The sequence below is a fragment of the Elephantulus edwardii genome, unplaced genomic scaffold (genome assembly GCF_000299155.1).
Source record: "Elephantulus edwardii isolate Elephantulus edwardi_28Jun2011 unplaced genomic scaffold, EleEdw1.0 scaffold00011, whole genome shotgun sequence".
Classification (NCBI taxonomy): Eukaryota; Metazoa; Chordata; class Mammalia; order Macroscelidea; family Macroscelididae; genus Elephantulus; species Elephantulus edwardii.
In genome coordinates this window covers 12,597,944-12,612,483 of record NW_006399761.1, presented here as the reverse complement: position 1 = coordinate 12,612,483, position 14,540 = coordinate 12,597,944, and the positions used below count along the sequence as shown (strand labels likewise).

At 42.0% G+C, this 14,540-nt stretch overlaps 1 protein-coding gene across 1 annotated transcript in view; it reads right to left on the bottom strand.

Moving 5' to 3' along the window:
* Positions 1-14,540, bottom strand: part of LOC102855141 (chromosome unknown open reading frame, human C2orf73) — a 31,445-nt gene that overhangs the window by 16,438 nt on the left and 467 nt on the right. The window contains exons 2-3 of the mRNA XM_006881018.1: positions 14,408-14,530; positions 1,142-1,352 (exon numbers count right to left, since the gene is read on the bottom strand). Of these exons, the coding sequence (XP_006881080.1) occupies positions 1,142-1,352; positions 14,408-14,530 (334 nt within the window). The remainder of the gene's footprint in view (positions 1-1,141; positions 1,353-14,407; positions 14,531-14,540) is intronic.

Below are 14,540 nucleotides of genomic sequence, written 5' to 3'. Positions count from 1 at the left end.
AGATATTATTTTATAAAATATATCCAAATATGAGAAAAAGACTCTGTATCTAAGGATATTTTAATATCAGAAGGTGTTATAATATTACGGAGGAAATTTCTTTAATAACCTTCTACCTACCAAGTATTATACTACAGTGGTTATAATCTAACCCAGTCTAAAAAAGAAATCATCATTTGGGATGGGTATTTTCATATGCCCCTCAATGGAGCTCTTTGGCTTAGTGGTAAGGAGCTGCACTGATAACCCAAGGGCCCATGGTTCGAGTCCACCAGCTGCTCCAAGAGAGAAAGATGGGCAATCTCTTCCTGGGTGATTTACTGTCTCTGAAACCTTACTGGAGAGTCAGCTGTGAGTTGGTTCTGACTCAACAACACACAACAACAATATCATGTATCCATATGCTGTTATTGCTATATGCCATCAAGTCAGAACTGACTTATGAACCTCCAGCAGGTTTTCAGAGGCTATAAACTGCACAGGAGGACACTGCCCCATATTTTTCTCATGGATTAAAACTATAAGGATTAATTACATTTGTAAGTTGTCAACTATACTCCTTACCCACTAGGCCTCTAGAGTTTTACACACACACACACACACACACAGTCTCTCTCTCTGTGTGTATATATGATGATGTTGTTAAGTGCTGTCAAGTCATAGGGGACTCATACTGACTCTATGAACGAAAGACCTAGACACTCATATAACTTTCGTCCTTTCTCCAAGTTCATAGGGTTTCCAGAGCTATTTACAGAACTGGATGCCACTCCTGCTTCCAAGCTTGTTTTAGTCGGGGAGCTCCACCAAACACTGTCTGCCATGCGTAACCATTAATGCATTTGACACCAACAGTGTCACAGTGTTCAGCTTCACAGCAACCACGAGTTACCTCTGTACAGGGCTATACGACCTAGAAGAGTGTTTGACCAAAAACAACTAAAGGCAGTCAGTATATATGATAGATGTATAAATTATCTTCAAGAATAGTTGTAGAGGACAACCTTCAATGATTGTTTTTTATAGGTACTACTCCTCTACATTACATGTCACATTCTTTAAACAGTCTGTGACCAAATTCTATATCAATACAAATATTAAATCTACATCTCTACTTATAGATAACAAACAGCTATCCAACCTGTTCTTCTGGCCCATATTTGGGATCTATGTAGGGAACTGGCTCATTATGTGTTCTTGCATTTGTGTTAATGAATTTAGCGTAATAAACACGTCCTCTTCCAGCACGTGGTTTTGAATGTGGTGAGATTTTTCCAGGTTCTTTGTCAAATTTAACTTCTTCTTTTTGCTCAGTGTCATGCACAATAGCCCCATCTTCTATTTTATGTTGTCTGAAAAACATAATATTAAATAATTTATCCCAAAAGCACTTTAGCACTTCATGATAATTACTTAAAATATGATTTAAATATGCTTCAAGCGAAAACAATGTAGGCTTCACAATCAGGTACAAGGGGCTTCTGTTGTTAAAATTTGGAAGGGTATTTTATATTCTAGCACAAGAGACGGAAATACTTTTGGCAATAATATATCAGGTAGGAATCTAATCTCTAAAACATACAGTAAACACAAGCAATTAAAAAAAAAACAAAAAAAAGTCAGCTAAAAAATCAGCAATGACAACACACCTGAGCAAAATCCTTACAAAAAAGGACAAACAAACACATCAAGAAATGTTTGTGACCATTTGCCACTGTTAAGTTGTTGTTAAATACCACCGAGTTAGAACCAGCCCACAGCTGACCTTCCAGGGGGGCTTCAGAGGCTATAAATCACCCAGGAGTTGACTGCCCGTCTTTCTCCCAGGGAGCAGCTGGTGGATTCTAACACATACCTTTGGCATTAACCACTGTTGTTATGTGCCAAAGAATTGGAACTGACTCATAACTGAGCCCTCAGTGGGTTTTCAGAGGCAGGAAATCATGACTTTCACCCAGAGAGCATCTGTTGGATTTTAGTCACATGCCTTGGAGTACTTTTTGGAGCCAAGGAGAGGAAAGCTTTGGACATGTTGTTAGGTTATTTCCTGGAAAAGGCTGTCATACTCAGAAAGGTAGGGGTTCAGTGAAAGAGAAGATCCCCAGTGAAATGGATTGACACAGTGACTGAAGCAATGGGCTCTAGTGTCAGAGATATTGAGGATGGGATAGTATAGGACGGGCTTCAGGTCTGATGTCGATTGGGTTGCTATGAGTCACACCCAACACCACCTAACAGCCAGCACCACCCCACCACCACTGGGTTGAAGGTGCAGCTCCCTACCACTGAGCCACCAGAGGCATTAGCATTGTTGGTAAGTGCAACTGAGATGTGTACAACTCGTGAACCGACACACAATACATCTGAGTTCTGTCCTGTACCACCAGGTGCATCATTTCTGACATCCTTGAGTCCACTGCTACAGTTACTGTGACAATCATCTGTTGAGAATCTTCTCGTTCACCAGTCCTCTACCTTTCAAGTATCATATCCCTCCACAAGGAACAGCCTCTCCAAACAACATGCTCAAAGGATGTGAGACAAAGCCTTGTCATCTTTGCCTCCAAGGAGCATGCAGGCTGAACTTTCTCTAAGACATATTTGTTAGTTCTTTTGGTAGTTCATGAAACGTTCAGTACCCTTCTCTAAAACCACAAGTCAAAGGCATCAATTCTTCTGTCATCCTTATTCACTTTCTGGCTCTCAGATTCACAGCAAGTGACTGAAAAGACCATGGCCTGAATCGGTCATGCTGTAAGTCCTCAAACCGCTATCGTTGTGCCTCAGCAATTTGGAGATGTCCCTGACAGCAGATTTTCCCAGTGACTGCTAAGCGTGTTGGCTGTGGATTCAAGTAAAATGAAATTGTTGACAGCATTAATCTTTTCTCCATCTATCATGATGTTACATAGTACGCCAGGGATACGTCCTATTTCCATACCTTTTCATCCTGTGTGCAGAACAGATTATCCAAAGCTGGGCTCTATGAGGAGAAATGTGGGGTCAAGATTGGTGGAAGATCTATCAAAAATTTGCGTTATGCAGATGACACAGCCCTGCTTGTTGAAACTGAGGAGGACCTGATGCACTTGCTGCAGAGGGTCAAGGACTGCAGCCTCCAAAATGGATTGAGGCTCAATGTCAAGAAGACAAAGATTCTCACCACTGGACCAATAGGCAGCATCAGGATGGATGGTGAAGAGATTGAGATTGTTCACAGCTTTAGTCTGCTTGGCTCCACAGTCAACACTCTTGGCACCAGCAGCCAGGAAATTAAAAGGTGTATTGCTGTGGGAAAGTCTGCTGTTAGGGACCTCTCTAAAGTACTGAAGAGCAATGGTGTCTCTCTGGAGACTAAGGTGCATCTGATGCAGGCCATGGTCTTTGCAATCACTTGTTATGCAACAGAGAGTTGGACAATGGCCAAGGAGGACAGAAGGAGAATTGATGCCTTTGAGCTGTGGTGCTGGAGAAGAGTATTGAGGGTACCATGGACTGCTAGGAAAACAAACAGAATTGTCCTGGAAAGGGTTAAACCGGGTGGCTCCTTGGAGGCAAGGATTCTGAGGCTTCGTCTGACATACTGTGGTCATGTAAGGAGGGACCTGTCCTTGGAGAGGGACGTCATGCTTGGGAGGGTGGAGGGACAGCGCAGGAGGGGAAGGCCCTCTATGAGGTGGACTGATTCAGTGACTGGGGTAATTGGGATGGGGGTGTCAGAGACGGTGCGATTGGCACAGGACAGAGCAGAGTTTAGGGATGTTGTACATAGGGTCACTATGAGTCGCAGGCGACTCGACAGCACATAACAACAACAACGACAATCATGATGTTGCTTACCAGTCCAGTGGTGAGGGTTTTGTCTTCTTGATGCTGAGATGCAATCTATATTGAAGGCTGTCATCTTTGATCTTATGCAGCAAGCATTTCAAGTCCTCTTTGCTTTCAGCAAGCAAGCGAGGTTGCTTAATGCAAGACATTTACAGAATATAGTTTACTGATGTTGTTGGTAAGGTAGAGGCAGAACCAACCCATAGCTGACCCTCTAGCAGGTTTTCAGAACCAGTTAATTACATGGAAGGAGATTGTCCATCTTTCTCCCATGGAGCAGTTTGTGGATTCGAACTGCAGGCCTTCAGGATTGCAGCCGAAGGTCCTGACCTTCGGAGGCCCACAGGTAACAAGGAGGGCACGGCACACCAAGATCCAGGCCACTGGATCTCCCTCAAATTCTGATCCCATATTCTTCTTCATAGAGTCCAACTTCTCTTATGATGTGCTCACCATACAGATTGAATAGGTATGGAGAAAGGATACACCCCTAAAGTACACATTTCCTGATTTTAAACCAGTCTTCCTTTGCTCTTTTTGTACAACTGCTTTTTGGTCTAGGTCTAGGTTTCCCATGAGCACAACTGCTTTTTGGTCTAGGTCTAGGTTTCCCATGAGCACAATCAAGTATCCTGGGACTCCCATTTTTCTCAATGCTAGCCATTGTTTCTGTGATCCACACAGTCAAATGCCTTTGAATAGTCAATAAAACAAATATACATTCTTCTGGTATTCTCAGGATCCATCTGTCATCAGTAACGATATCCTTGGTGCCACAGCCTCTTCTAAACCCAGTGTGAACTTCTGGAAGTTCTCTATCGATGTACTGTTTTGAGTGTTCTAGGATGATCTCCAGCAATATTGTGCTTGCATGTGATAGTTATAGTCAACAATTTTCACATTCTGTTGGATCACCTTTCCTGAAGATGGGAACAAATATGCATCTCTTCCAGCCAGCCAGCCAGGCAGCTAAGCTCAAAATTTCTGAGCATAAACTGGTGAGCATGTCCAGGGCAGTCTCTGTTAGGTGCAACATGTCAATTGGTACCACATTGATTCCTGGGGCCTTATTTTTCCCCCAATGTTTTCAGTGCAGCTTGAATGTCTTCCATCAACACCACTGACTCTTGTTCATATACCTTAAATTGTTCAGAATAAATTCTTTAAATTTAAATTGTGATCAATTCTTTGTATCAATCTGTACATTCCTTCCATTTTCTTTTGATGCTTCCTGAATCATTCAAGATATTGTCTGTAACATCTCTCAGTACTGCAACTTGACACTTGAATCTGTTTTTTAGTTCTTTCAATTTGAGAAACACCAAGCAAGTTTTCTCCTTTTTATTCTCCAATTCTATGTACTTGCCACTGTTGTTGTGTATCATTGACTCAGAATCAAGATGTTATGATGCAATCCCTACATAACAAGAGTTTTGTTTTTACTTTCCGCAGACAAGGTTGTGTTATCTGCATAATGCTGGCTGTTGAGTCTGCCTCCAAATCGGATGGCACATTCTTCTTCATATAATCCAGAATCTCGAATTATTTTCTTAGTATATAGATCAAACGGGTACGGAAAAATGGCACAATCCTGATGCACACCTTATTTTTTAAACCTGACATTGTCCCCTTGTTCTGTTCAGACAACTACTTGTTCTATTCACAGGTTTCACATGAGCATAACTAAATGTTCTGGGATTCCTTTCTTCTCAATGTTATCCATCATTTGTTATGATACACACAGTAAAAAGCCTTTGCAATCAATAAAACACAAGTAACTGTCCTTTTTATATTCTCTGTTTTAAGCCAAAATCCCTATGATATCGCTCATGCCATGGCCTTTTCAGAATTCAGCTTCAATTTCTGGAAGTTCCCTGTCAATGCACTCACTGTACCAGCCATTTTTAAGTAATCTTCAGCAAGATTTTACTTGCATATGATATTGATTTATGATACTGGTCCACGCTGTTGGATCATCTTTTTGGGAGATAGGAACAGTGAGCAGAGTTTTATGGTGTATTAAAACATCTTAAGTGGTCGGCCACCAATTCCTGGGGCTTTGTATTTTGCCTATGTCTTTACTGCACCTTGAACTTTCTTTAGTTCCATTGATCCCTGGTCGTACACTACTTTCTTAAATAGCTCAGTGCTGACCAATTCTTTTTGGTACAGTGACTCTGTGTACTCTTCCCGTCTTCTTTTGATGCTTCCTGCAATCATTCAATATTCTGCACATAGAATCCTTCAATACTTAGTGCAACAATGAATGAATGGAAACCCAAAATCTCTGTAAATGTTGATGAAAATTAATAAAATATAATTATAGAAAAAAAATATATTTATGGTCATTTACATAACCAGCACCTGGCCTAGTTTTCACAATTGATATTGAGCTTCTCCAATATACTCTCCAAAGATGTAGTCAATTTGATTCCTGTGCAGACTATCAGGTGGGGGTTAACGGATATGGTTTTCATTTATGTTTTTTATTAAAGGTGTTTAAGTGAAAAAAAAAAAAGAATCCTTCAATACTGCAACCTTAAGCTCAAATTTGTTCTTCAAGGAGCTCAAGTTAGAAAATCAGAAGAAGAAAAAAGAAATGTGCTCAGCATTTCTCAAGTTGAAAGGACTGGAGAACAAATTCAGACATGTCTATCACACACATATACATGTTTCTGCTACGCAGATTTTCATACACAATGAAGCACCGTTTTGGAGACTTCCGAGATACAGTAAAACATCTCACGGCATTGGTTTCCTGAGTTAAAAGTTTAAGACCATAATCTCATTGGACAACTGGGTCATTTGAAATAACAACAGAATCAATAAAGAGAATGTTCTGTCTCCTTGTTTCATGAGTAGTGTCTGGGATCTTAAAAGCTATTGGCTTCTATAGAGCAGAAGCAAAAAGAGGGTGAGGATATAAAACACTTAAAAGATATTATTCTGTAGGCTAATCATTGTTGTTGGGTGGTGTTAAGTCTAATAGTTCACAGGTGAGAACTATGTGAGACCAGAAGAATTAGATGATGTCTGGCTACAACATTATGGACCATTTTGAACAGAGAATAGAATGTTCTGTACAGAATAGGAGAAAAATGGTGAAAAAAACCAAAGTTCCTAAAAAAGGACAAACTTACTAGACCAATAGACAGCAGACAAACCCTAGATTAACTTGGAATTAAAGTAATTTTTGAAGGTCATTTTTTTATTTTATCCAAATAGACTGGCTTATAAAATAAGTACCATCAATCCTGATATTGAGCTTCCTTAAGAATCAAGTATATGATACCAAATAGTCAACATTTGCCAGATAAGAAGGTAAAGGAGGGGCAGGGAAGCTAGAAAAATGGAAACAACAAACAGAAGGGAGATAAGAATGCTGGTGGATTGTAAAAAAGGTAACCCATGACAAGTAACAATCTGTATAAAAATGGTTAAATGATATCCTAATGCTCTGTATAAATTTTTTACTGAAGGACCATATTACTTTAAAAATACTGATTGCTGGAATACTGATAATGATTTTTCATTGAACTGTATCAGTGAAGTTTATAGACTGTAATTCACGTGGAGTAAAAAAAAAAGTATAATAACTTGTTAATCTTACAATTAATCTTAATTCCTCCTACGTCATCATAGGTTTAGATTAATATGTGAGGTTTTTTGTCATTTTCCTTCACCTAGCAAAGAAAGTCTTCTGAAAAGAATACCTAATACTAAAGTCCATCTGACAAATGTACAAAATCTGCTGAATGACTACCATTGTTCATTCTTTAAAGAAAAGATCATTGAGTGAGTTCAGAACCAATTTAATCTATTATTGCTTTTAATGACTGTATTTACAAAATATGAAAAATGTTAATATGAAAATATCATTAAAGGATTCTTTAGAAAGAGTTCATTATTTTTCTCCTTTTAAATAAGTAATTATATAAGCTGGTGTTCTGTAATACCACATGTTGAAAGATAAGGAACAAAGTATAGAAAGTTTTAAAAGCCTTGTCTACTAGGCAGGCGGGTCAGTAAGATTTCAAATTGATTGAGAATGTGTGTACAATCATGGAGCTAGCTCTTAATGTCCATAATGCATCCTGTGGAACAGAACAGGACATTATGTGATTTGACTTTTGTGCCAACATGCTTAGGTTGTGAGCCATAAAATTCACTGATTTTTTCCAAATGCTTGTTATTTAATAACTTTTGGTTTCACTTTCAGATCAATGCCTCTCCATTGCCTCTTGTGCTGAGGATGTCACTAAAACTGGTATCACTGCATGTGGGAGCCACGATACACCCCACAGATAGAATGTTTAAGGAAAACAGAGTGACTATACTACAACAGTCAAGGAGTATGTGATACACAAGACTGGATGCAGGTGCCTTCGTGCCAAAGTGTGCAGTTATATGTATGTTATAGATATGAAATTATTTGGATGAAGAGAACTTTACATTAAAATAATGTCAGAAAGTACTGTACAATGTATTTGTAACCTAGCAATGTAGGTGTTTATGATGACTATCAATATATATGTACTAAAGGTTTTATCTGTACTGTATCAATATCTATCTGGTAGGACAAACGCTTTGTATAAAAGGGACATTTTGTTCTGTCTGGTTTTGTCCACTATGTCATGTTCTATGATAGAAATAAGTGATCTGTATGCACTCCCATGTTTATCGCGGCTTTGTTCACAATAGCAAGGAGTTGGAAACAACCTAAGTGCCCATCAACAAACGAATGGATAGAGAAGCTGTGGTATATTCACACAATGGAATACTATGCTGCATTGAAAAACAAGGAACTCATGGTGGACATTATGCTGAGTGAAATATCTCAGTCACAAAAGGTCAAATACTGCATAGTGCCACTGCTGTAAAACAGGACTGACATTGGGGTTGGGGGAAGACTGAGAAAGATGGGTTCAATAATGTATACTGCATTGAAACAGATGAGGGAGAACATTGTTTAAAAGGGATATGTGATTAGGTATTTTTGTCATGACAGGAGTCCAGAGCAAAGGCTGCATAGTGGAGTGGCCCTGGGGGGAGGGATTGTAAAACAATGAAAGAATTTTTCTTTTACTTTTCAAAGAGAAGAGTGAACTGGGGGGAGGGGTGGGCAGGGAGAAAAGTGCAACAATGAATGAATGGAAATCCAAAGTCTCTATAAATTCTCATTAAAATTAATAATGATTAGAGTAGTGAGAGAAGATCTTCACCCTGAAACCCACAGCGTCCCTTTTCAGCAGGAAGTAGCTAAGAGAATACGCCGTCCCCTTTTCCTTATGAATCAGGGTGAAGTCTCTCTCAGGGAGGAGTGATAGGGAAAGGCAAAGGATACACTGACAAAGGAGATTAATCAGAACTGGCTTTGACAAGCACTGTGGCAATTGGACAATTAAAACAGACCTTCAAGGGGGGGAAAAAAAGAGGAATGAACTGGGGAGAAGGGTAGAGAAAATACTGCAACAATGAATGAATGGAAACCCAAAATATCTGTAAATGTCCATTAAAATTAATAAAATTTCATTAAAAAATTGAAGGGAAAAAAGAAAAAAAGATAACTGAGCTGTATTACAATCTTGAGGCCAGGTGCTGGGCATAACAGGTAGTTTTGGCCTGCTAGCTCAAAGACTGGCAATGAGAACCCATCAGCTGCTCTGTAGGAGAAAGATGAGGCCGTTTGCCTTATGATTTACAGTCTCAGAAACCCAACAGAGGATCACCAGGAGTCAGAACTGACTCAAGGCCAATAGGCATGGTTATGCTTTGATTATGAATGTTGCCAGAGTGGACTTTATGCAGCATGACGGTTAAAACATGACCCCTAAAAAAAAAAAAGGGGGGGAGCTCTGGTGGCCTAGTGGCAAGAAGCTGCACTGCAATCCCAGAGGTGCATGGTTCAAATCCACCAGATGCTCTGCCGAGGAAGGAGGGACAATCTCCTCCTGTACCAGTCAGATCTGATTTGACGGTACACGCAAAATAAATAATAAAATAAAAAAAAATATGACCCCTTCCCCACTGCAAACTAGAACCAGGCCTATTTCTTCCAACGCGTCATTTTCTGGATAAAACTTTCAAATAGCTTTCCTCTTGATTACAATAAAATACGCCTCCTCACTGTATCTCTAAGGCCTTATGTGACCCTACTCCAGCTACCATCTCATCTTCAACGTCACTCAAGCCAGTCTGCCGTATCTCCTCGGTCACCTCACCTTCTTTCAGTTCCATGGAGATGCCTCTATCAGTGCATTAGGGAGCACTGGTGGCTTAGTGGTAAGGAGTTGCACTGCCAACCCAGAGGAATGTGGTTCAAATCCATCAGCTGCTCTGCTGGAGAACGAGAGGAAATCTCCTCCTATGTGACTTACTGTCTCTTAAAATCTGTTGGAGGGTCAGCTATGGGTCAGTTCCCAGTTGAAGGTAAATAGGAGCCTCAGTGCACTTGGCACAAGCTCTTCTCTCTGCCTGGCTGCGTCCTCACTTCTTTACATCGTCAGCTGGATTTTCTTTCTTCACTATGTCTTTGTTTGGGTTCCATACTCTCACCCCAAAACTCTTAGATTCTAGATTCCTGCTTCACAACTGAGTTTGGTTTTGACAATGGATTTGGGATAAACTGATCAATGGTAAAAACATAAGGAGCTGCCCTTTTATTATGTTTCTAGAGATGTCTTTAAGGGGTGTGACTTTTTGGCCAGTTAATTTATCCTGGTAGGCTTCTGGCATCTTTTCTATCTGCCTTCCATAGCTGTGAGCACTACATTTGGATGTGAATCGAGTCCTTGAAGGAAAGGGCATTGATTTGATTACGTTCACGTTGTGGGGATGGTTCTAGCCTGAAACATAATGTGAAAGTTTTATATCATTTTGAAAATGGAAAATGAGTAAGAAAGACTGAAGAATGCCTCTCTGAATTGCTGTGTTGGTGAAGTGACTATTCCATGGACTACAGAACAAACCAATTTGTCTTAGAAATGAAGTCAGTATGTTCCTTATAACCCACGATGGTGAGATTTCAACTCACATATCCGGGCATGTTATCAAGAGGGGCTGGTGTGGTGAGATTTCAACTCACATATCCAGGCATGTTATCAAGAGGGGCTGGTGTGTGGAAAAGGGCATCATACTTAGAAAAGCACAGAATCAGCAAAAGATGGGAAGACCCTCAATGAGATGGATCACACAGTGAATCTAATAATAGGTTTGATTAAGCACAGCATACTGTGAGGATTGCACAGGATTGGGCAAGTTTTTATCTGCTATACAAACATAGCAAGGCTTCATCTGTTGTACCTAACAACAGAAAGTAAATAAGGGGCTTCAAGGTAAACAATACCTGGTTTATAATATTTGAACCTTAATTGCATGATGTTGTTGTATGTGTCATTGGGTTGCCTATGACTCACAGCGACCCTATGTATCACAGCTCTAAACCCTACTCTATCCCTTGCTAATCTTATTTTCTCCAACACACCTATTCCCATTACCCCAGTGACTGAATCAATCCATCTCATTGAGGGTCTTCCTCTCCTACACTGTCCCTCCACTCTCCCAAGCACAACGTCCCTCTCCAAGGACTGATCCCACCTTGCAATGTGTCCAAAGTATGTCAGACAAAACTTTAGAATCCTTGCCTCCAAGGAGCAATATGGCTTCAACCTCTCCAGGATGAACTTGTTTGTTCTCCTAGCAGTCCAGCACCAAAGCTCAAAGGCATCAACTCTCCTATCATCCCTAGTCATTGTCCAGTTCTCTGATGCACAGCAATTGCAAAGACCATGGCCTGTATCAGGTGCACCTTAGTCTCCAGATTGACACTGTTGCTCTTCAGTACTTTGGAGAGTTCTCTGACAGCAGACTACCAATGCAATTAGTCTTTTAATTTCTTGGCTGCTGGTACCAACAGTCTTGATTGTAGAGCCAAAACAAACTGAAGCTGTCAACAGTCTCAATCTCTTCACCATCTATCATGATACTGCCAATCTGCCCAGTGGTGAGAATCTTTGTTTTCTTGATGTTGAGCTTCAATACATATTGAAGGCTGTAGTCCTTGACCTTCTGCAGCAAGTGCCTCAGTTTCAGCAAGCTGGCTGTGTCATCTGCATGACGCAGATTGTTGATGAGTCTACCTCCAGTCCTGATGCCACACTTCTCATACAGCCCAGCCTCCCGGATAATCTGTTCTGCATATTGATTGAAAAGATATGGAGTTAGGACACTTCCTTGACGCACACCCATCCCAATTTTGAACCACGCAGTGTCTCCTTGCTCTTTTCTGATGACTGCCTCCTGGTCCAAGTATAGGTTTCATATAAGGACAATCAAGTGTTCTGGGATTCCCATTCTTCACAGATGTGAGAATTCTATTTAAGAATTCATTTTTTCAATCAATATGTATTGAAAAAATTCGATATTCCAGGAACTGAGGATACAAGTGACAAAAAAAAAAAAATACAGAAATTCCTGCCCTTATGAAGGTTACATTCTAGTGCAGGAAGGATGATGGAAGATGAAAACAAAGACTGTGTGTAAGTGCTGAACAGAACACCACAGAAGCGGATGTGAGGAAAGGAGTGTATCACATGGCTGTTAAGCTGCCATAACAGATAGGGTTGAGTCTGTACTGTGAAGGTGGCATTTGAAAACTGAACTAAGAAAGATGGCAGGGAGAGTGGCAAATAGGTAATTGGGGGAAGAACAGTAGGCCCATGGCAACTGCCAAATGCAACAAAAGTTCTCAAAGTGTGTTACCCAGGGAAGTCGCATTGTACCACTTGTGAGCTTGTTAGAAATACAAACTCACAGGTCCCATCCTTGTTTTGGGAAATAACCTGTAGATGTTTCCCACAAGGCTGTCTGAATAGCTGCCAAGGTGATTTTTATGCAAGTTAAATATAATCATTGATATGTTGTTGTTGCTGCTGTTATTGTGTTCAATCCAGTCAGAACCGACCCATAGCTGACCCACCAGTGGGTTTTCAGAGGCAGTATAATCTTGCACAAGAGGAGATTGTCCGTCCTTCTCCCACAGAGCAGCTGGTGGACCCGAACAGCATACCTTTGCATTGGCAGTGAAATTTCTCACCACTAGGTCATGAGAGTTCACTACTGATATGTTGTTGTTGGGTGTCACTGAGTCGAGTACGACCCATAGCGACCCTGTGAACGACAGATCTGAACCCTATCTTAACACTGATATTGGGAAGGTGGGGGGAAATGCAGGCTTTGGAAGTACATACACCCACCTCTGACCCACTCTTAACTAGCTGCGATATTTTGATTTGATGGTTCTCAAACTTTAGGGTGCCTGAGAGGCACCTGAAGGGCTGGTTAAAAGACAAATTATTGGACCATAATTTTAAGAATTTCTGACTCAGTATGTCTGGGATTGGGGCCTGAGAACCGACTAGCCTTTCTAACAAGCTCCTTGATGGTGCTGGTGCCACTGGGACCCCACGTTTGGGGAAATCCCTGAAAACCATGCACCCAGGTTGCACAGATGGCCAACTACTAACCAAAAGGCTGTAAGTTCAAACCCATCTAGAGGCACCTTGAAATAAAGGCTGGGACTTATCCTTCTGCTTGCAAAGAACACAGCCACAGAAACACACAGAGGCAAGAGATTCGTGGTTTGGGGTGGCAGATGGCTAGCTAGCAAAAGGCCAGTATGCAGCAAAGTCCTGTGAGCTGCGAGGAGTGACCGAGGCCAAGGATGGGGACAGGGACAGCTGGCCTTTCACTCGGAGGTGACTACATGGCAGCACTGTCCCCACGTTCATTTCAAGGAGCCTCCTCTTCCTGCACGGAGCTCCGCTGGCCTTGGGACTAAGGAGCTGCGTTACCAACACACACAGGTTAGCAGTTCGAGTCCACCAGCTGCAGGTGGAAGATGGACACTGTCCTCTCCTGCCATCTGCTGCTTCCGGAAACCGGCTGGAGGGTCAGCTGAGGGTCAGTGCCGACTCGATGGCCCCTGATGGCGGCTACAGCAGTGGCCAATCCAAGCCGATTCCCAACGTCCAGGAGACAGCTGGCCGCTCGTGTCAAGCGAGGAGGAGGATGGAGAGATGAGGAGTGAGGGGGGAAAGGAGCTAGCAATATATTATAAATATATACAATATACAATAAATATAATTATAAAGGTGTTTTTTTTTTTTAAATCAAACTCCTAAAATAACCCACCAAAAGAACCTCAAAGTCACTGCTGTCCAGTGCAGACCGGCTTGGAGCTGACCCGCCCGCGGGCCCCGAGTTATGCAACCCTTCCTCCCGCCCGTGGATTCGAACCGCCGGAGACGCGCTGGCTTGGGGTCATCCAGCAGCACAACCCCCTGCGGACGGGCCCAGGTCCCCCGTGATGTGTGGCGTGTGGAGAAAAGGGCACACAATTCCAAATATCTGCAAATTATTTTGGGGGGACCGAAGGAGGTTTTGTAGGCCGGGCGAAGAGTTGTTCCTCGGTTTCCAGCGTTTTTGAAATGACTATTTCTTAGCGAAGGGGCGGCGGCGGGGAAGAGCCCTGACTGGCGGCGTAACCCGGGGAGGGAAGCCGACACCCCGCACTTACGGCTGCTCCTCCTTCCCCTCCATGCACCCCGCTAAGCCCGGGCCGAGGCAGGGAGGCGCCGGCGCGCGCACGGCCACAGCCACCGAGGGGACGCGGGCGCGCGGCCACTGTGACTCCGCGTTGCTAGGCGGCG